General features: G+C 41.8%; 1 protein-coding gene across 2 annotated transcripts in view; it reads right to left on the minus strand.

Annotated features, from left to right (window-relative positions):
• The window catches only part of SUMF1 (sulfatase modifying factor 1), a 72,735-nt gene extending 49,308 nt beyond the window's left edge, over positions 1 to 23,427 (minus strand). For both annotated transcript variants that reach the window (XM_063291608.1, XM_063291607.1), the window contains exon 1: positions 23,152 to 23,427. In XM_063291608.1, the coding sequence (XP_063147678.1) occupies positions 23,152 to 23,409 (258 nt within the window). In that variant the 5' untranslated portion in view covers positions 23,410 to 23,427. The remainder of the gene's footprint in view (positions 1 to 23,151) is intronic.
• Between the last annotated feature and the right edge of the window lie 700 nt (positions 23,428 to 24,127).

A 24,127-nucleotide genomic window follows, 5' to 3' on the forward strand; every position in this document is an offset into this window, starting at 1 on the left:
AGACTGTGTCACTTGAATCACTATCTTTTCCACTTACTAAAACATGTTAAAAGGAACTGATTTTAATAGCTGGAAGTATCGCAATGTTCTAAGTAAATAAAACATTCAATTCAGTTTTAGAAACACTGATATCACTCTTATCAAACAACAGTCATACTACATAGGAGAAAAACTTGTTCAGTTCAGCTCTAGCCCAACTAATGTTGTGAGACAAGATTATATTTCTCATGTAATTAATGTAATGTGATGTAATTGTCTTGTTTTGATTAGATTTCTGCCATGCATTTTAAAAGTATGGTACTGGTGCACTGGCCATCTCTAAATGCAACTATACCTACTGCAATATGCTAGAATTGCAAGTCTATATTACCTTTTAGGGCAAGAAAAAAAAACAAGCTTGATTTGCTAAAAATTAGTTGCCATGAAAGCAGAGAAAAAGAACAAGAACAAGACATAAGTATTAAATATAAGTATTAAACATAATCAAGACAAGTTACATAAGTAGGACCCAATTTCCAGGCAAGTGTTACCACATGCGTTCATTTTAAAGGCAGATATTATTGATAAGATGTCTTAGAACAGGGATTCCCAACTTTGGAGGGTCCAGTGGACCGATGTGGAGTTCTCACAAAACAGCTTTCTTGAAAAGAATGGCTAGTCACAAATTGCCAATACAGTAGAAGACCAAAGAAAGAATTGGACCACATCCTCCCTCCCTCTTTCTCTCTTTAGAAATACCAAGAAGCATTCCTGGAAAAAAAAATATGATGCTTTGGGATGGTCTTTTACATTTTCCTTTCCTTGAATTAAGGGAATCTGTACATAAATACATAAATCAGATGGAGCATGATGTTTGATGAGTGCCAGAGAAGTGCCATTGGGCACACTGGCACCCACATGTTTTTATGATTTTTCTTCCTTTAGAAGAGGAAAATATAGTTCTCTCCTCTATTTCAGCTGCTGAAGCTTTTCAAGGGCCAAATTGTTTCTACTTTGTGAAAACTAGGACTGCACCTTACTTGAAAATGTTCTTAATTTTATTCCAAAGCACTGCATATAACACACATTTTTTGAGAAAAATAACCAAATTAAGATGATAGCAGGTAAGCACAACGGGAAAGGCTAACTCATATTCCATTCTCCAGTCTCATGTTCTAATCCAGGCCACAGCTCCTGAGGCTGCTTATAAGTAAAATTTACAAACATTCAAATGATTATTTAATATAATATAGTGTAATATAATATAATGCCATGATAAATGGTATCATGATACACTGTTGCCATTTTTCTGCTATATTGACTCCAACAGGACTCTTGTGCCTTTAAATGGCCATTTAACAAGATATTCAATAGGCAGATTTTTTTTTCTCAACACAGAGAGGCAGTTTCATCGGCTTTCTTATATAAATTCATTTTTAAAAGGTGCATAAAGAACAGTTATGCCCAAAGCTTGGAACAATCCTAGAGAATAAAAAATATACACCTGCAGAAGCACTTTCAGTGGGAGTCTATTTATTTCCAAGCTTGAACTAGATTTGAGATTAGCAATCCTTTCCGCATCTCTAAAAGAGCAGCTGGTGTCAAAATACACAGCAATCAGTGTCAATATAATCCAACAGCTGGGAAGGGTTCTTTTTTTCCTTGATCAATTCCTTAAAATTTTTATCTGTGCCTATCCTTGTTTCTTTTGATCTAAACAAAACACCCAACAATGGAGCAAGTTTGCAGCCTATCTTTCCCTTTCTTGTTGGTTGGCGACAGTTAAAGTCCTTGTTCCAAACTGAGCTGGCACTCAAAAATCAATAACTCACCCCACAGTTGCCTCCGGAAAACACAGGGAAACAGGATTTCAAAACTTCAGGTGGCAACAAAAGCCTCTCTCTCACTTTGGGGATTAAATCAACCAACAGTAAAGGATCAGTGCAGATTCTTGCCTGTCATTGTCAACAGCAGGAGGAGGAAGAGGGCAGGGAGGGGAAGAGGGAAAGGATAGCCTCTCAGGGCCCCACACTGCCTTGGAACCATACTGTAGCAAGCTTTCACTATGTATCCACATAGGTTATTTTAGGTATTAGTGTCAATCAGTGTTTTTCAAAGTTGTCAACTTTAAGAGGTGTAGACTTCAACTCCCAGAGTTCCCTAACCAGCATGCTGCTGGGAGTTGAGATCCACACCTCTTAAAGTTGCCAAGTTCGAAAAACACTGGTGTAAATCCAATACTTCCGTTATCTGCATTTATTAGTATTGCTACTGAACATGAGTGCTGGTTACAGATCTCCACTGAGAATTAAATTAGTTGCCAAACTTTTGATCTGCCCCCCAAAACAAGTCTGTGAGTATTTTCCACTCTCTTCCCTCCATCCGCCCTGAAAGCTTCCTTTCAGCCAGTCCAGGCATGCTTCCATTTCTTTAGATTGTTCCTTCCTCTGCTTTTTCTGAAACAGAGAAGATTGCCCCATCTGTTGCAAATAGCTGGCCCTCCAGGCTGGTAAGGCAGAAGGTTGGGAGTGGGAGGAAGCATAATCAAAGATGGAAAGGACTGCAATGTGACAGAGATGAAGTACACACCAAGATTCCTTCCTTCCTTCCTTTCTTCTAATTTGGCTTTAGAGCCTTTTGTCTGTACAATTAGAAACCATGATAACATTAACAGAATTATAGGGGGAAAGAGGTAGGGTGTAAGAATCTTACTTTTTAGAGATAGACCAGAATGTCCATTCCTAAACTATTTTTATTAATACATGAGTTTGTTTACGATATATTGGAGTAAATCAGACTTGATGCTACTATGTCATAGCAATAACTCACACAAGTATAAAATAAATGTCCTTTGTTTATCTTGGTATAAGAATTCCCAACTGATAAATTCTCAGTTGATAAATTAAAACTACCTGTTGGGAAAGGTAACTTTTAACTTTTCAAACTTTCAGGCATTTCACTGGGCATTCATCCTAGCTTTAGTCACTGGCTAAAATACTTCAATGTTTAGCTGTTCTTTGGCTCATCTTAAAGAGTTAGTATTTGGCCCATTAAATCCTGGGAAGTTTTGAGATCCTTGCTGGTGTGGGATCAATTTCAATATATCCCACAGCTATATATGGAAAATATTTGGCTGCAGATACAATTCTGACCAATTTCCCATGAAGGGTTGATAGGATAATCCCAGTTTAAAAATAGTGGATAAATCCCTCTCCTAATATTCTTACTTTGGATCAGTTCAGTTCTGAGAAAGCCATTCTTAGATTTTTTTAAAAAAGAAAGTTTTCTCTGCAAGTGCTTCTTGTAATGTATTCAACTTAAACATTTGCTAAATGCTGTTTCTGAATGTTCAGTGTGATTGAAGGTTTCAGAGGGCTTAACCAAGGTTCCCAAGCTTTAAATAGTTTTAAAAGGGAAGTTGAAAGAGGCTGACAAAATTGATCTTGCTTATTTGTATGAACTGACTCATCCATCCTGATAAGCAGGTGGAAGGTTGCTTGAAATAATATGAAATTAGTATCCTATAATCTTAAAGTGAGATTAATACAACAGAAGCAATTATGTGCTTCAGAAAATGTTTAGTAAGGTTGCTGTTAGACATGTAACTCATGGACTGGAGCATTAACTGATATGGCTTAGACCTGTCCCATTATTGTCACATTCTGGACAGAAATAAACATAATGGTTAATATGACTCTGGATCAACTGCTGTGTGTTAAACATGCACACATCATTCTTGACTAAATTCCTAGTATTTTGACTTAATCAAAACATCAAGAAATGTATATATTTGGGCATGGGGGTGTTAATTATTATAAAACACTGGAAAGCGATATCTACACTTGATTATACCAATAACAGTAATTCATGGAAAATTTAATATGTTACAAGACAGTACTAAGACCAGATGAGGAATGCCATTAGTAAAGAAGCATGCTTCTGGTAGAGAACAACTGCTCTACCAGGAGCAACTACAAGTGGAAGTATGTACTCTGGATTAGCTGTAGCTGCATATGCTATGGTACAGGTGAAATAAATGTGTATGGTAATGTAATAAAGTTGCAGATGTCAAAGGAACACCATCATATTGTATTTTCCTAAGAAAGTAATCAGTGACTGAAAACAAATACAGTGACATCAAAGGAAAAAAGAATGGTAGTAGTTAAACTTGAGTAGGAGATGGCATTAAAAGAAGAAAAGTCAAGCTAATACTCTTAATAAAGTACGTGTGACAGCTCTGCACCGTCCATTGCCAGATTATAACCCCAAACCTATCTCCAAGGTAGAGAGCGAGCAATGTAGCGCCCACTCCACTATTAGGTGGCAACCACCAATTACCCCTCCTCCTGCTGAAATTTTCTAAGATCTATATTTTGTATTGAATCTTAAGATTTCAGCCACCTTGTTTTTAAAATAATTTTTAAACATAGAAGATCATGTTGGTTTTTTGCACCCTTGATATCATACACGATCATTCAATGGTATCTTTCACAAGTAATGATTGCTGATCCCTTCTCTAGCAGAATGCAGCCTCATTTTGGGAGGGGGGAAATTCCCTGCTCCTGGTCTAGGACATCATCCTAAACCTTTATTGAAGGACGTTTGGGCCAGAGTCTCAGAATCTTCCCTTCAATATCAGCAGTGCTATCAGTCATTTATCTGACATATTTTTCTCTCAATCTTCTGCAGAGAGAAAATATAAAAGCAACTACATGAATCCCAAATCGGCTAGTTTGTTTCAAGAATTTAGAACTCTGAAGAAATATTCATAGTAGAGTCCAACATCAACAGTTTCACTCCATGCCAAATGAATAAGCAAGAAGAAATAATGAACAGAATGCTTGACATGTCTTAATGTAACCTACACACAAAGTATACAATTCTACTGATTTTCTCTGCAATTCATCCGAACGTAGTTCATTAATGCTTCAGGCAACATTGCACAAACATTGATACAATGCTGTATCAGGCAGCAGTGAACAAAATAAAAGACATTTGATTTGCTCACAGTAAGAAACGTTTACGTTCCAAGTGGTTTTTCATTATAGGTTGAGTACGTTCATTACAGACAGAGTGCACCAGCAGTCAAGGAGTGTTTTGTACACTTAAAGTATCCAGGAATGTAAGCACTGCCTTGCTGAAATCAGAAAAGATAAAAAATAGTAATGCTATCCCCTTTCACCCTTGGAAAGTATCATTATTTTGCACTGTCAACAATGCCTGCTGGAATCAGTTTGGTTTCAGGCAATCTCAAAAATAAATCAATCCATCAAAGAAGGCATTGCTGCTTTCCTAATTCTCTAGCCTAAAGAGAACTAAGTTTGAAGGATTTAAGGTCAATAGTGTAGTTCATGCTTTGCATGTGAATGGCTTAGTGATGTTCAAGGAGGTCAAGTAACAGGACCTTGTCCTCCAAGTGTCATGTTCACTGTTTCAATGTAGTTTATACATCGTAACATTTCACATGACATGTCGCTGATGCGGGTTTCTGTTTGGGAGGGAGTTGCTGTGAGACCTTGTACCAAGCTCTGTATCTGAATTCATTACAATGGAATGTGTTTGGGTTATGTTATCTGTTCAAGGCCTTTTCCCGCAGACCATCAGAAACCATTAGGAGCACCTGGGATTGTGAACTTGAGAAGATTCTACGGGGGGAGGGTTTTGTTTGCACTGAGGGTTTTTAGTTTGTATTTGGCGCGCTTTCATCATTCTCAGCTTTCTCTGTGATCCTGCATACTATTCTTTAATAAATCAGATATCTTTGAATTCCTGCTCATGAGTCTGATAGTGTTTTAGAACAAGCAGCCGTTACATAAAGCTGAGAATCACCAAAGTTGTACCGTTAGCTCCTACCAAGATTAGTTTCTTGCAAGGGAAAATAGTTAACGATGGCCGAGTCCAGGCTCACGACTGGGGGACTTGAGGAGATGGCTAGCTTGATGCCTGAGTCGACGGTCAAGAACGGAGAACTGAGCCTCACCCCAGAACCTTCAGATTTCTGGGATGAATCGAGTTCCAGTCCTGAGGTGGAGGAATCTGATGATGGGGGAGAACCAGAGCAACGGGCACCCAGCGAATCGCCCACGGAGTTGATCACCTGGGATGAAGTGGGAGAACCCCAGCCAGGGATGTCCCAGGCATCCTGGAAGTATCGGTTCCTGCTGACCCCAGACATAGAATCTACCACAGTGTCAACAGAGAGACAGCCGAACACACGAGGGAGGGAGGAATCTCAAACCCCTGAAAGGCTAAGAGTGATGGAGGCCAAAATAGAATCAATGGAGTACATGCTAAGAAACCTGTGTCTGTCATTGGGGGGGTAGGGGAGGAGATCCCAGCTTCACACAACCATCCCCCATCCTCCCATCCGGACCGCTGGCAGAGCAGGGCCGGAGACCGCTCTGGGATGAATCTCCACCCCGCAGGGCTCGATCACCAGTGTCCCTACCCCAAAGAGGGAAAGCTACTGTAACCTGGGGCCCAACCACTCAAGTAGCTGCCGATTCCGCTCCAACTAGAGTGGGGGTGAGAGACTTTTCTGTCAAGTTTGATGGGGATCCAACTAAGTTAACTTTCTAACTAATGCTAAAAGTTACATGAGGCAGTTTGGAGCATACTTCCCTTCCGAAGAGGCTAAGATAACTGCCATTGCCACCAAGTTGAAGGGTCGAGTGGCTGACTGGTATGCTCAATTAAGTGAGGCTGAGTCCCCTGCACTTGATTATTTTGAGGACTTCATGTGGGCGTTAAAGCTGCATTTTGAGGATCCTCTGGGCAAGGCAAGAGCTAAGACGGCGCTGAAGGATCTTACCCAGGGCCAAATATCCGTAGCTGATTACGCCCTAGAGTTTAAGGCTCTAGCTGGGAAAATCCCCGACCGGTCTCAGTCAACCTTAATAGAACGGTTTAAAGAGGGACTCAACCGGGATGTCCTACGGTGGGCGTTGTGTAGAGACGACCCAGAGTCATTGTACAAATGGATCTGTCTGGCAGGCAAGGCTGAGCACGCTCAGCATACCTTCATGCAAGCTAGAAGATCTGAAAGACCACCCACCACCATGAGGGGACCCCGAAGTGCTGCGACCGCTGCCCGGCCAAGCTATAGAGCCTGAGATGAGGAGAGAGATTGGCACTACGTGAGGGGTCAGTGTCTCTGATGCGGAAAGGAAGGGCATCAAGCAGCTGATTGCTCAAAAGCCAAGGCTGGAGATCGAGTGGGGAAGCCGCTGGCCAAATCGCCCCCCTCCATCGCGGCGGTTGACAGCAGCCAAGGGTGCAACCGACGCTGAGGAAGTATTCTACTTCTCAGGAGAGGCTGAAGATGACTCTAAGGAGGCGGCAGGAAATGCCAGCCACCTGCCATGAAGAGTGCCTGCAGGCAGGTGGAGGAGGATGGGCGCGAAGATGCTATGTTGAGTGCTGACTGTCCCACTTTAGCAGTAAAAGTGAAATTGGGCCCCCGCATGAAAACTGCAGAGGTCTGGGCTTTAGTTGACTCTGGGTGTTCCAGGTGTTTAATTCACCCTGATCTGGTTGCTGCTTTGGACCTGGCTAGCTTTCCCCTCACTGGAACTGTCGCAATGCAAATAGGCAGCCACCATGAGACTTTGAAATTCATTGTAGCACCTGTTGGCAATCCCTTGGTAATTCTGGGGATCCCCTGGTTGACCTATCGAAGCCCCTATATAAACTGGGAACACAGAACTGTGACTTTTAAAGATGGGTTTTACCAAGCTCCTACAGCGGAGAGAGTTGCACGTGCGGGGGTTGGAAGGGCTGCGATCACCACGCCGCACCCTAAGTTGGCACATTTAGAAGGCTCGCCTGATCAATACCAAGACTTTGCAGACGTATTTGGGGAAATGGAAGCAGATCAGCTACCCCACCACCGGAAAACTGACTGTGCAATAGAGTTGGTTCCCAATGCTCAATTGCCCAAGCCAAAAATTTATCCAATGACTCAGAAGGAGCTTGAGGCATTATGGGACTTTATTGACAAAAATCTGTCGAGGGGGTTTATTGAACCTGCAAATTTCCCAGTTGGGGCCCCTGTGCTATTCCGGGAAAAGAAAGATGGCACGCTTCGCCTCTGTACGGACTATCGAGGGTTAAATTCCGTCTCAATTCTCAACAAGTACCCTCTTCCACTCATGAAGGACATGTTAGCTCATTTGTCTAAGGGCAAGATTTTCTCCAAGCTCAATCTTTGCGAAGCCTATTTCCGCATCTGCATACGAGCTTGAGATGAGTGGAAAACTGCTTTTAATTGCCCACTGGGTTCATTTCAGTACAGAGTCCTCCCTTTTGGGTTGGCAGGGGCGCCCGGAGTCTTCATGCAATTGATTAATGAAGTATTACATGATCATTTGTTTAAAGGGGTCCTGGTTTATTTAGATGATGTTCTCATTTACACTGAAACCGAGGAGGAACACGAACGTCTCCTCAAACAGGTGTTACGCAAGCTTAGAGATGCCAAACTCTATGCCAAACTTTACAAATGTGAATTTCACAAGACCCAACTTGACTATGTGGGCTATCAGGTGTCTGATAAGGGCACTGAAATGGACCCTGCAAAAATTCAGGCAAATTTAAGTTGGGAACGTCCCCGCAGACGGAGGCAATTGCAAAGTTTCCTCGGGTTCAATAATAATTATTGGCAATTTATCCAGGGATTCGCCGAGATTGCCTTGCCCCTCACTGATTTACTCCGTACCAAGGGCTTGGGGGAGACACGCAAGGTTGAACACCCTGGAACAGTGCTGAATTGGACACCTGAATGCCAGGCAGCATTTGAAAAACTGAAATCCCTTTTTACTGCTGAGCCTATTCTACAGCACCCCAATCCCGAACACCCCTTTGTGGTCCAAGTTGATGCTTCTGACTCCTCAGCTGGGGCTTTTTTGTTACAGAAAGATTGTGAAAATCACTTAAAACCCTGCGCTTATCTGTCCAGGAAATTTTCTGAAAACGAACGCTGTTGGCATGTTTGGGAAAAAGAGGCGTTTGCTGTAAAAGCCGCTTTGGCATGTTTGGGAAAAAGAGGCGTTTGCTGTAAAAGCCGCTTTGGAAGCCAGGCATCACCTCCTTGAAGGCGCTAAATGCCCTTTCGAGGTTTGGACCGATCACAGGAATTTGGAAGCCCTCCACACACCCCGGCGTCTCAGTCCTAAACAAAGTCGCTGGGCTCAGTTTTTCAGTCGTTTCAACTTCCAGTTAAGATTTATCCCGGGAAAGAAAAACTTTCTGGCTGATGCTTTGTTGCATTTACCTCAGGATTTTAACCAGGGGGCAGATGTGGTTGGGACTGTTCTCACTGAACCACAACTGGGCTTGGTTGCTGTCACTCGGAGCCAGACCCGTGCGCAGGCAACCTCGCCCCCAGCCCAGTCTGGGAAGCGGAAAGTGCAAGTTCCTTGTCAGTTACAGAAGGACTTTCTCCAGGCACTGAAATCTGACATTTGGTTGCTAGCTAATAGAGACAATGTTTCTTTTGAGAACGGTCTGGCGTGGGTAGAACACCACCTTTATGTGCCTGAAACTTTAAGAGCTGATATTTTGCAGCGTTGCCATGATGATAAACTTGCTGGACACTTTGGTTTTGTCAAAACCTTGAATTTGGTTCATCATCAATTTTGGTGGCCAACCTTGAGACGTGACATAAAAGATTATGTTGCTTCCTGTCCTGTTTGCGCCATGTCGAAAGGAAAGTGGGGGAAACCACCGGTGCTTCTACAGCCAGTGGCCAGCCTGTCCCATGCCTGGGACGAGATTTCTATGAATTTTATTGTGGATCTTCCTCCCAGTCAGAAGAAAACTGTCATTTGGGTTGTAAAAGATTTTTTCTCCAAACAAGCGCATTTCATTCCATGTGCATCCATACCGTCAGCCCCACAACTGGCGCGCCTATTTCTCCACATCTACCGCCTCCACGGTAGCCCCTCCCGTTTGATCAGTGACTGCGGAACACAGTTTACTTCCCAGTTTTGGAAATCATTTTTAAAATTGATTGGCACCAAACAAGTGCTGTCCACTTCTTCCCATCCTGAGACTGACGGTTCTACTGAGATTTTGAACTCCGCTCTTGAATGGTTTCTTAGAGCATACATTAACTACCATCAGGACGATTGGGTGGAGTTATTACCTTTTGCTGAAGTGGCTTACAACAATGCTGTCCATCAAGGTACCAGGCAAACCCCTTTTTGTGTGGTTTCTGGTCACGACTTTGTGCCCATCCCTGAATTGCCACAGCCCCCTTCCCAAACACGTTCTGCATCTGACTGGGCTGTTAAGCTGTCTGATTCCTGGCCGGTGATTCAACAAGCTTTGGCTGATGCCCAGGCTGCTTACAAGTTTCAAGCCGATAAGCATCGTTCCTTACAACACGACTTCAAGGTTGGGGATCAGGTGTATCTATCGACTAAATTTATCAAGTCATCACAACCCTATAAAAAACTTTCCCTATTGTTGGTCTTATCAATCCAGTTACTGTTAAATTGGACCTGCCTCACAATTTGAAATGCTTGCACCCTGTTTTCCACTGCAGCTTGCTCAAGCCTATGCACCACTCCTCACGCTGGCATCCTCAACCTCCTCCTCCTGCTCCAATCATGATTGACAGCCAGCAACACTTTGAAGTCAAGGACATTGGAAACACTTTCTTCATCCTGAATGGGTGTCTGCACGCCATGTTAATGCTCCTGATTTAGTTCGCCACCTTGCTTACCCTTTGATTTGAAGCCTGCTGCTTAATGTATTCTTTCTTTTGGGGCGGCAGTAATGTGTTCTTTCTTTTGGTGGGGGCAGTATGTCATGTTCACTGTTTCAATGTAGTTTATACATTGTAACATTTCACATGCCATGTCGCTGATGCGGGTTTCTGTTTGGGAGCGAGCTGCTGTGAGACCTTGTACCAAGCTCTGTATCTGAATTCATTACAATGGAATGTGTTTGGGTTATGTTATCTGTTCAAGGCCTTTTCCCGCAGACCATCAGAAACCGTTAGGAGCAGCTGAGATTGTGAACTTGAGAAGATTCTACGGGGGGAGGGATTTCATTTGCACCGAGGGTTTTTAGTTTGTATTTGGCGCGCTTTCATCATTCTCAGCTTTCTCTGTGATCCTGCATACTATTCTTTAATAAATCAGATATCTTTGGATTCTTGCTCATGAGTCTGATAGTGTTTTAGAATAGGCAGCCATTACACCAAGTCAGAGATGACCATGGTAACCTAAAAGACAAAAATCAACATCTTCAAAGGAATAAAATTCACAAGAGAAGAAGAAAACCACAACACACTACTCTTCCTGTATATCCTTATCAGCAGAGGAAACGATGGCAAATAAAAAATGCAAGTCTTTTGAAAAACAATCCACATTAACCAAGTGCACCATTACTAAAGCAACAACCCAACCTCCAACGAAAGGAGCTGTGTAAGAACATTATTCAGACGAGTACAAACACACTGCAGCAACCCAGAACACCACAGAAAAAGAAACAGACCAACATCTTCCAACAAAATTGATACACACGCAACTTTAACAAAAAGTGCCTGACTGCTCAACCCACTACAGCACAACCAACACAAGCTATGAATAGGACAACACTACCATACATCCACTTCAGCAAAGGATCGTTACCTTGTCATGGTGCTGGAGCTTGAGCACCTCAATGATGCCATGAGCTAAACCGTGAACGGCCACCCAGGATGGGAAGGTCATGACAGAGAGGTCAGACTAAATGTGATCCCTGGGGAAGGTAATGGCAACCCACCCCAGTATTCTTGCCATGAAAACTAAATGGATCAGTACAACCAGAGATATGTTGGTATACCATCGGAAGATCAGACCCCCAGGTCGGAAGATGGTCAAAATGCTACTGGGGAGGAACAGAGGATGAGCTCAACTAGCCCCAGACGTGATGATGCAGCTAGCTCAAAGCCGAAAGGACGGTTAGCAGCCGCTGGTGCTGGTGGTGAACGGCGAATCCGATCTTCTAAGGATCAACACACCATTGGAACCTGGAATGTAAGATCTATGAGCCAGGGCAAATTGGATGTGGTTATTGGTGAGATGTCAAGATTAAAGGTAGACATTTTGGGCGTCAGTGAACTGAAATGGACTGGAATGGGCCACTTCACATCAAATGACCACCAGATCTACTACTGTGGACAAGAGGACCACAGAAGAAATGGAGTGGCCTTAATAATTAATAGTAAAGTAGCTAAAGCAGTGCATGGATACAATCCAAAAAACAATAGAATGATCTCAATTCGAATTCAGGGCAAGCCATCTAACATCACAGTGATCCAAATATACGCCCCAACCACAGATGCTGAAGAAGCTGAAGTAGAGCAGTTCTATGAGGATCTGCAGCACCTACAGGACAACACGCCTAAAAGAGATGTTATTTTCATCACAGGAGACTGGAATGCTAAGGTGGGCAGTCAAATGACACCTGGAATTACAGGTAAGCATGGCCTGGGAGAACAAAATGAAGCAGGAAATAGGCTGATACAATTTTGCCAAGACAACTCACTCTGCATAACAAACACTCTCTTCCAACAACCTGAGAGACGGCTTTATACATGGGCTTCACCAGAAGGACAACACCGAAATCAGATTGACTACATCCTTTGCAGCCAAAGGTGGTGGACATCTATGCAGTCGGTAAAAACAAGACCTGGAGCTGACTGTAGTTCAGATCACAAACTTCTTATTGCACAATTTAGGATCAGACTAAAGAGATTAGGGAAGACCCACAGATCAGCCAGATGTGAGCTCACTAATATTCCTAAGGAATATGCAGTGGAGGCGAAGAATAGATTTAAGGGACTGGACTTGGTAGATAGGGTCCCGGAAGAACTCTGGACAGAAGTCCGGAACATTGTTCAGGAGGCGGCAACAAAATACATCCCAAAGAAAGAGAAAACCAAGAAGGCAAAATGGCTGTCTGCTGAGACACTAGAAGTAGCCCAAGAAAGAAGGAAAGCAAAAGGCAACAATGATAGGGGGAGATATGCCCAATTAAATGCAAAATTCCAGAGGTTAGCCAGAAGAGATAAGGAATTATTTTTAAACAAGCAATGCGCGGAAGTGGAAGTGGAAGAAGACAATAGAATAGGAAGGACAAGAGACCTCTTCCAGAAAATTAGAACCATTGGAGGTAAATTCCAGGCAAAAATGGGTATGATCAAAAACAAAGATGGCAAGGACCTAACAGAAGAAGAAGAGATCAAGAAAAGGTGGCAAGAATGTACTGAAGACCTGTATAGGAAGGATAACAGTATCGGGGATAGCTTTGACGATGTGGTCAGTGAGCTAGAGCCAGACATTCTGAAGAGTGAGGTTGAATGGGCCTTAAGAAGCATTGCTAACAACAAGGCAGCAGGAGATGACAGCATCCCAGCTGAACTGTTCAAAATCTTACCTGTCAAGGTAATGCATGCTATATGCCAGCAAATTTGGAAAACACACGAATGGCCATCAGATTGGAAAAAATCAACTTATATCCCCATACCAAAAAAAGGGAAACACTAAAGAATGTTCAAACTATCGAACAGTGGCACTCATTTCACATGCCAGTAAGGTAATGATCAAGATCCTGCAAGGTAGACTTCAGCAATTCATGGAGTGAGAATTGCCAGATGTACAAGCTGGGTTTAGAAAAGACAGAGGAACTAGGGACCAAATTGCCAATATCCGATGGATAATGGAAAAAGCCAGGGAGTTTCAGAAAAACATCTATTTCTGTTTTATTGACTATTCTAAAGCCTTTGACTGTGTGGACCATAACAAACTGTGGCAAGTTCTTAGTGGTATGGGGATACCAAGTCATCTTGTCTGCCTTCTGAAGAATCTGTATAACGACCAAGTAGCAACAGTAAGAACAGACCACCGAACAACAGACTGGTTTAAGATTGGGAAAGGAGTACGTCAGGGCTGTATACTCTCACCCTACCTATTCAACTTGTATGCAGAACACATCATGCGACATGCTGGGCTTGAGGAATCCAAGGCTGGAGTTAAAATCGCTGGAAGAAACATTAACAATCTCAGATATGCAGATGGTACCACTTTGATGGCTGAAAGCAAAGAGGAACTGAGGAGCCTTATGATAAAGGTGAAAGAAGAAAGTGCAAAAGCTGGCTTGCAGCTAAACCTCAAAAAAACCAAGATTATGGCAACCAGCTTGATTGATAACTGGCAAATAGAGGGAGAAAATGTAGAAGCAGTGAAAGACTTTGTATTCCTAGGTGCAAAGATTACTGCAGATGCTGACTGCAGTCAGGAAATCAGAAGACGCTTAATCCTTGGGAGAAGAGCAATGACAAATCTCAATAAAACAGTTAAGAGCAGAGACATCACACTGACAACAAAGGTCCGCATTGTTAAAGCAATGGTGTTCACCGTAGTAACATATGGCTGTGAGAGCTGGACCATAAGGAAGGCTGAGAGAAGGAAAATAGATGCTTTGGAACTGTGGTGTTGGAGGAAAATTCTGAGAGTGCCTTGGACTGCAAGAAGATCAAACCAGTCGATACTCCAGGAAATCAAGCCAGACTGCTCACTTGAGGGAATGATATTAAAGGCAAAACTGAAATACTTTGGCCACATCATGAGAAGACAGGACACCCTGGAGAAGATGCTGATGCTAGGGAGAGTGGAAGGCAAAAGGAAGAGGGGCTGACCAAGGGCAAGATGGATGGATGACATTCTAGAGATGACGGATTCGTCCCTGGGGGAGCTGGGGGTGTTGACGACCGACAGGAAGTTCTGGCGTGGGCTGGTCCATGAAGTCACAAAGAATCGGAAGCAACTAAACGAATAAACAACAACAACCATACATCAAAAAATCTGAGAAATAACCAACAGACTATTACAACCACACAGCATCACCGTAGCACACAAACCCTCCAAAACATCTTAAGTAACCCAAAAGACCCAGTAGCCCAAGAAGAAAAAACAGGAGTCATCTACAACATACAGTGCAAGGACTGTAGCAGCCACTTTGTAGGACAGACAGGCAGAAGACTACCAGAGTGCATCCATGAAGACCAACTAGCAGTCAGAAGACACGATGAAAACTCCTTAATCTCAGAACACATGGACAGACTCAATCATAGTTTCAACTGGGAAACTGTGAGCATCCTAGGCCAAGCCAAATCCAAAAATGCTAGGGAATTCCTGGAAGCTTGGCACTCAGACAAATCAGTCATCAATAGACATATAGAAATAAAGCACATTTAAAAGAGACAATAAAAAAGCTAAGAAGGAAAGAAAAAGACCAGAACACATCCTCTTCAGCAGCCAACACCCAGATAAGCAGGGATTAACACCAAACAATCAAGCAGAAAACAATATTCTAATCAAGGAACTACCAAGGAGAAAACCACATCCCCACCAATACAGGCAAGGCAAGCTACGGTATATAAACAGGGAGCAAACCCCACACTCAGTGGCACTGATGTTACCTAATCAGGTAATGAAACATCTGCAAGCAAACAACAAAGCTCAGAGAGCACCAAGGACTCCACAGTTCAACTCTGAGCTACAGATATTCTCTTCTGCTGGAACCATGACGACTTCGGCAGAACAGTTTCTGAATTAATATGACAATATCTAAGACTCAGTAAAAGGTAAAGGTAAAGGTTTCCCTTGACGTAAAGTCCAGTCGAGTCCGACTCTAGGGGGCGGTGCTCATCTCCGTTTCTAAGCCTTGGAGCCGGCGTTGTCCATAGGACACTTCCGGGTCATGTGGCCAGCATGACGACTCGGAACGCCGTTACCTTCCCGCCGAAGCGGTACCTATTGATCTACTCACATTTGCATGTTTTCGAACTGCTAGGTAAGCAGGAGCTGGGACGAGCAACGGGAGCTCACCCCACCGCGCGGTTTCGAACCGCCGACCTTCCGATCGACAGCTCAGCGATTTAACCCGCAGCGCCACCGCGTCCCTCAAGACTCAGTATATATATTTAAAAAATCATTAATTATATATAAGTTCAAGTATAACTTGTTGTGTCCCAGCAATTGGATTCCTCAAAATTTTAAAGGGAAACTGCAAATCACAGCCGTCTTCACAAATAGGACTCATGGGTAACTGTGACTAGCCTGTAGACACCATGGCTTTGGTGCTGCTAATCATGTATTCTCATATCTATATGAACTCTGAAATGGTTATTAGGAGTAAATTAGGAGTTATCCAAACTTTGTGCTTTGCTTCGCTGATAAGATATGAAAACAGGACTTGGTTTAGCTTCTCATTAGAGAAGGAGGATCAGATATGGAGGTGGCCTAAAGGAAGACACAATAAGATCAGAGAGGATTCTGGGATCAGCTGAGAACCCAGGTTCTGACTGGCAGCTAAAGGTGCTTCAATGGCTGTTGAAAGCAAATTGGTGGTCTGCTGGTTTGTATCTAGAGTAAGGTTGGTAGGCAAGCCTCAGACAGGTGAGAAGTTTCCCCTAATTAAGATTTATAGGATGTCAGAGGAGACCAGAACAAGAGTCACCAAATTCAACGGCATTCCTGAGGAATAAGATTGCCAAAGGAGAACAACATCATGGGACATATGGCCAGCCGATCTTAGGGCTTGGCTGGTATTGAAGAAAGAAGATAAAATGTTCACCTGACAGTAGACCATCCAGTCACCTGTCAGTTCTTCAGTGTAAGAGTGGATGGTAACATGCCTACAATTTTTTTAAGCCCTTTCCAAAAATCTAGACTGGTAAAGAGGAATAGGGCTAATAGGTAGAGGACAGGAGTGGGTGTGGGGTCTGTCTGTCTGTTAGGAACACCATAGATTAGGCTCACATCATACAGCAGAGGGAAAAATATGCAGAGAGCATAATGCTATGCTTGCCTAGAGAAGCAGGGGAGATTGAACTCATGAATTAATGCAAATCAGTTACTGAGGCTTGGAATTGGCAATGTGCTTGTCTGGTAGGATAAGGCTTGACTTATATCAGGATTGATGTTTCCTATTTTTATTTCTGGTTTTTTTTTTTAAAAAAAACACCCTAGAACTTCTCTGGTCTTGCCTGTCTCAATCAATCCTGGAAACTGTGTTTGTGAATCCCTGGTTTCTGTATTCTTTTGGGCATTTTCACCCAGTTCACTGGTACAAGAAACACAGTTTACAGATTAACACTGATACAAGACAAACAGCCCCTTGGAACTACACCAGGTCTGCATAACTTCACAATGTTGGTGGTAAACACAGAAGTCCCTGTACAGAGAAAGCATGGTTCACAAATGATACTATACAAACATATGGATTTACTTCTTAGATAGCCTTTGACACAATGTTGCAATCCCGTATTTCTCCTCTTATCCTTTCTGCTGCTAAAGCTGGTGGAATACTCTGGCTTGTTAGTGGAAAGGAGGGAGAAAGAAAATCCCAGCTAAGGTTTAACAGAAAATGCCAAAACACTGGAACAGAAATGTTACCAAACAAAAACAACAATAAAACAATAAAAATAAGTATGTACTGCTTGATACACCAGCCCTTCACAGAAGAACTTGAGGTCCTTTTACAACAATTTAATTGTGAAATGTTTATCTTTTAGGTTGACCTTGGCATCCTAATATTTTGTTTTAGCATCTAAAGAAAGATCATTTAGAAACAAAATCCATGTATAACCTCTGTCTTCCCCCCCCCCCCAATAGTTCTATTCACATATTAGCTCACATCTAAATTTCCATCTGCTAATAAATAATGGAAGACAAAAAAGAATTAGAGTTTTTTTAAAAAATGAGCAACACAAGTGGAAATAGCCAACTACATAATATCTTCTGGTACAATACCAAAAATACCGGGCTTGTAAAGCCTTTTGTAAATGGAAAACTGCTTTTGCTAGAGCCAAAACTGCTCTAAACTATTAAGGAACATTTATAAAGTTAGTGAAGTAATGGCAGCTGAAAATAATTTGCCTTTGGAATCATTTTCCGTGTTATCAATTTTGTTCACAGTTTTAGTAATCAACCTCAAGCATTCAACCTTAAGTAATTAACCTTTATATGCAAATCCTCCCTATTTTGAGGGAGATGGGGGGTGACGAAATTTGATAAAATAAATAAAATAATAAAAATAAAGTGCTCTGGAATTCATCTTTCATTTATGCCATTGTGCACCCTTTGATGCAGGCTACTCTAAGAAGGAATAAATTGTTTAATATACAAAGGGATGATGGAAAGAGAGTGGAGCCTAGTACCTCTCACCATAAAAACACAGTTCAAAGAAGCAGTGAGTAACTTAAATGGTTGCAGTAGGACCCTGGGATTCTTGCTTTAGACACCCACTAAGTGATTTTATAGAGGACAACTCTTCGCTTCCAGCTTAGTTTCTCTCAGAGGATTATTACAAGAATAACAAATACCAGTGTGGTTATGAATCATGCCCACTATCTTGAATGCTTTAAAGGAAGATACAAGACTGGGTGCTCCCTTTCTCCACACTCAGAGAAAGAGACCAATTTACACTGATTTAAAATTAAATTAAAATGTCTTCGATTCAACATTAAATTATATGGGAATGTAATTAGGAAATACATTTGTCTATTTTGTTTTGCTAAATAACGAATCAGCAGCCTGGACTATAATCCACTAAAGATTAGGCAATAATAAATGTCTCAGTCATTGAAGTGCCACAAAGTCATGGGAACACAACTGGTGCTTTCAAGTTATTCCAATTTACAACTTCCATAATTACTTAACATTTGCCATACTATCAGGGAATGACAGAAGTTGTAGTACAACATTCTGTGCATGCCACAGTTGCGTAGTAGGCATATTCTAATTCAGCATGCTTATAGCTTAAGTGGAAATCATCTACTTAAATTTCTTTTATGCACATAGAAAGAACAAGTACACCTCCTGTGCACCCTCCCTGTACTCATTTCCTCCTACTGAAGAAACTGAAAAGGCAAAAGCTCCTGCCATTTTACTTCCTCATGGATTTCTAGACAAACACTGATTAATAATGAAGAGATAGGCTGCCCTTGTCATTTCAGACTACTGGCATTCATTGCTATAACCTAGAATTATGGCATAGCTACCCACTGACACTGCAAACCCAGTCTGCAATTCAACAAAGCATCTATCAAAACCTTGCCTTAAAATAAAATAGAGTTCAGACCTGAACATTTAGCAAAGAATACATATGTGAAGAGGTATTCTCACAAAATGCATCTACAAAACAGCTCAAGTTAATCAGTACAAAATTGGCTGAGTTGAAGAAAATCTTTAACATATTGTCCAAGAATCCAATTCATTTGTCTTTTAAATAGAGATGGCCATTTAATTTTAATGACCCATACAGCACACATCAATCAACCTGTAGCAATATAACACTAGCAAATTTACTGAAAACATCCAATACAGCCCTCAATTTTGGGTCAAAATCTTGGCAGAACAATCAATTACATAACAGAATGAACGGAACAGCTTGGCTTTTGTTGATAACATGAGACACCTGGTCTCTTCTGAGTCTGCAGATCCTTCAGAAATGGAACCACCACATAAAAGCTATGCCTTAATAAAGTACCAATTTCTTACTTATTTGTCAAGCTAGAAATTAATCAATCACAAAAATAGAAATTGGAATGGAATGTTTAACGGACCATCTTGATATGGTCAATCGACTAATCAAGAAAGATACACTATACTGCTTAACAGACCATGATAACATAGAGGAGGGAGCAATCAATTAAGGGAGGATGCAGGGCCATTTCAGATGGGATTATTGAGTTCAGGGGAGGGGGGACTTGTGAGACAGTAACTCCACCTTAACTCTACTAGGTATAGGTCATGCACAATTATTTTGGTAGATTTTCAAGATTATGTTACATTACCCTACTAACAATAAAGATCTTCCAGAATTCGAAATATTTTTTTCCTGATGCATGAATGACTTGACAGAAATAAACCAAGTAAATAACTGAGCCAGATGATTTGTGCAGAATACCAATTTTATTCTCATTACAACTGAAATGGACCATTATACAGATTTAAATGGTTGTTGCTTAAACACTGTTCTAGAGTATCATGCCATTCTTATAAATGCAATTTCCAAACTATCTTAACCAATTACAGCGTTTTAAGCCAGCAAAATTTCATTTGAATCAAATTCTACATATTTAACAGAAGCCTGAAACTGGAAAATATGTAAGAGTTAACTGTAGTCAACATTGTACCTTAATCCTATAGCTAAAAGCACTTCCGACAGACAGCCTTCTTGACAGTCCCTTCTAATGCTGTATTGTATTGATCTTACAATTAAGGATATGTTTTTTAAAATAATTTTTAAGCCAAATCTGGCATCAGCAAGTGACAGCGCCTAGCCAACCTTGGCTGATGTCAGAAGCTAAACAAAGCCAACCTGCTTAATACTTAGATGGGGATCATTTGGGAAATCCAAGGTAGTTAGCTAGACTAGGATATTAAAACAAAATCTAGGAAAAAAGAGTGTGACAAACAACTTCCATAATGGTGCCAAGAAAACTGCATGGATGCAGTCAATAGAAGCTGAGCTTGATTTGAGAATATCTTAAACTTTTAATCGAGATTCACTTGTTTGAGTAGCTCACATTCACTGTGCTTTGATCTTCACTAAGTAGTGCAAAGGGGAGGAATTATACTTTATTCTCTCTTGGAAAGCTGTTAAATGTGAAAGCTGTATAGTTGAAAACAGAATGAACATACATGTTCCAGCTAAATATGAACTAAATATATAATCTGTGTCCTGCACAGTCAAAAATAATCCATAGAAATTAGTGGGAAAATACTCTTCCCTATGCTATGTAGCAGCAGAGATAGTCTGATGTCTTTGAGCCTACTGATGCTTGAGAACAACTATGCCTTTCTCCTTGCAGTTGCAGATAGAGAACTAGTCTCTGCTAGGTGGCGAAGAAATCAAAGTTCTTCCTTGCAGGATCAAACAGGGCACAATGTCTTCCAAGATTCTTGTGCTAAAGCAGCGGGGGAGAAGATTTTGATCTCTGCCTGCTACTGAACACAGAAAGGTGGAACCACTCTGACTCTGACCTCCTATCACAGCACAAACTGCCAGGAAGTGAATGGAAGCCCTCAGTGTGAGGATCAGGCCTCCATCATGTCCCTTTCCTGATCTGTCAGTACTCATGCTGGGCTTATGCACCATGCCAAGTCTTGCTTTAGCTATGGTTAGCTAATCCACAACTAGCTAGACACAGACACACTGCAGTAATTCCAGAATTTAAAAGAAAGTATATATTTTGCAATACTTCCGTTTCCAGATTGGCTGAAGGGAAACATCAACTTATAAATGAATAGTATCTTGACATGATGTATAATTCTTTTTAATCTGCAGGTGTTTCATATGACAAGGGGACATACATGTGGAAATAAAACATTATGCTTTTTCCACAGGATATACTTCTGATTAATCATGTTTTGGAACTAGGTACTAGAAAAATCCAACGACCAGACCAGTCTAAGTCAGCCTTCTCCAGCCTAGAACCTTACAGATGTGTTGGAATTCAGCTCCCATATGTGGCACTGACTGCCTTTGGAGAGTGGGTGTGAGACTTCACAACACATAAAGAAGGGATGGGGCTGCTCATGAGGACACTGATATTACTTCACCCCATCCATAGAGCCTCATGTGTTACACACTGCAACATATCAAGCCTCCCTGTGGCTGCTCTTGGCTGAGTCCCACTGCAGTCACCAAGCATATCCATCTGCACCCCCTTCTACTAACCTATTCCCTATTCCAGCCTCTATCTACAGAATGTACCCTTCAGAACCTGCTCTCACTTGAGTCTGACAGATGCAGACCTCCCCATAACTCTCAATCCAGGGGAGCACTCCACTTCCACTCTCTCATTTAGAAGATTGTTCTCACCATGAACTCTCCCCTCAAATTCTTTCTCCAATCTACTGTAATATCTTCCAGAACCAGCTTATGCTGCTCACTTTTCTGTCTCTTCCACTATTACCAACTTTCTAGTCCTTGAACACACTTCCAACTACTTTTCAGCCCTTGCTTTTGCCACTGTGGCTGCTCACCTGCATGATACAACCATAATGGCAACTATTACGCTGGCCACCATTCTTTAACATTTGTCCCTCTGGATATGCTTGGTAATTGAAAGACTTCCTTTTCCTGGATCCCAGTGTTGCCACTGCAAATGATGTTCTGCAGTGGCACAACAATACCTGCCTTGTGTCTTAGCAGATGGCTTCCTGCATAGCTCCAGCTTCCTGCTGCCACCAGCAACTCACAACCATCAGTCACTTCCAGATCTTCTGAGCCAAGTATGCAGTGCCAGACTACTAGCTTCTCCTGCTATGGGTAGTTCCAGGATCCCTCAACTTCATACCCCCTTTGGTCAGGCAACCCACTTTTCCAATTCTGTCTTTTCTTCCTCTGTCACATTCTACTGCAGTACCTTTCTCATTAAAACATTTCCAATTCTCTAATCCCTATGGCCACTGACCCAGCAGGGGAAAAAAATTATTTTTCCCTTTCTTTACTCAAATTACTTCCACCTCCCACCTGAATTACAGCCTCACCCCACTCAGTGCCACTTGGCTAAGATACAAAGCAGAAATAATGCCAGTTCAATTGCTTTTTTTATATTTAGTAGGGCTGGACTGTGTAACAGCTGATGTTTCTGTGCATTATCATCTCTGAAAAGTGTAAAGAAAGCATAATATTTTCAGTTAGAACTATTCCTGATGCAAATAGCATTTTTCACGGTAACTGGTTTTGTTAAGATTATTGGTTTTCACTGGATCTTTGCCAAGTGTGTATCAAAAATCAGACATGTCTTACATATTTTAATTATCCTTTTGTTATAATAAGTTTTTAATAGTATTAAGCCTAAAGCTTCATATAGTTTAGGACTGCAGCATGTCTTAATCTAGACCTGGATGAAATGCAACATATTTGGATAACACCAGGTTAGAAGAGGCTGGCCTGCATATGCTTCACATTACTGAGATGGCTGTTCGGTTTTTTTTTTCTCATCGTACTTACGATAAGAAACACTGAATTGAAAGAGACTTCTAGCTATCATGTTTTAAGTTATAACGTCAGACGCTCCAGCAACATTACACCCGCTGTTCGCCATCCCATCATTAAATCTTCATTCCTCATTACGGCTACCCACCTATCGTCCTGCTTACTTACCTGCATACCCTCGTTTTTCGACTGCTCATCTCCACGGCGGTTATTTGGCTGCTGGGGAATATTCGCCTCGAGGGAGTATTTCCGCGCAGCTTCTTCCGCGCCGCTTGCCCGACTGTTGCTGCAACCACAGGCTCCTTGATCCTCCTCTTCCCCGGGCCTCCCTTCTTCCTCACTGTCGTCCAAGCACTCTGCGGACTGCAGCCACAGGAGCCAGCAAGTGTAAAGTACTCGAAGCAAACTGTGCCTGGGCGCAGCCATATTGTAAATAAAGTCACGTGAAAGAGGAGAGGTCAGCTGACCACTTTCCTCCGCCTACCGCTCTTCTCCAAAATTTGTACTGTATTATTTACTTGTTCTGGTTCGAAGTGAGTTTCCTTTCAGCGCGTGAAGCTGCACGACAGCAGGAAAATCTGGAGAACGGTTTGTTTTTCCTAAACCGGTTTCCTCTTTATAACCTGAAACTAAGGATCAATTCTATTTTGGAGTAAGCTCTTTTTCCAGGCTTTAGGAAATCAAAGGAATGTACGACCGGAAACAGGTGTTGAAATGCGTTACTAGGTATTTAGTACTACCTTAGGAATAAAAAATTGATATATTTTTTTTAATTGTATTTCAGTAAGCGCAGGAGTTCATCTTCCACTGCATCTGGTCAGTGACAATGTCATTCCCAGCAACAAGACAACCCCGAAATTGAAGAAGCTGCAAAATGAAACGAAGAGGATGAAGTGCCCACAGGAGATAGAGAGAATTTTCTGAAGCTCCGTAGAAAATAATAAAAGCTGAAAATAAATACATGATTAGACTTTCCTGAAATCAGTGGAAATCATACACTGGCTGTCTAATATTGTAAGCTTAAATATTATAAGCTGCCCAGATTCTTTTTGGAATAGCGTGGCCTCAAAACCCAGTAAATAAATAAATTCCACTGAAAGGATTTTAAAACAGAATGAAATAGGCCAAACTCTTTTATCTGTGG

The sequence above is a fragment of the Candoia aspera genome, chromosome 2, assembly GCF_035149785.1.
Source record: "Candoia aspera isolate rCanAsp1 chromosome 2, rCanAsp1.hap2, whole genome shotgun sequence".
NCBI classification, from domain to species: domain Eukaryota; kingdom Metazoa; phylum Chordata; class Lepidosauria; order Squamata; family Boidae; genus Candoia; species Candoia aspera.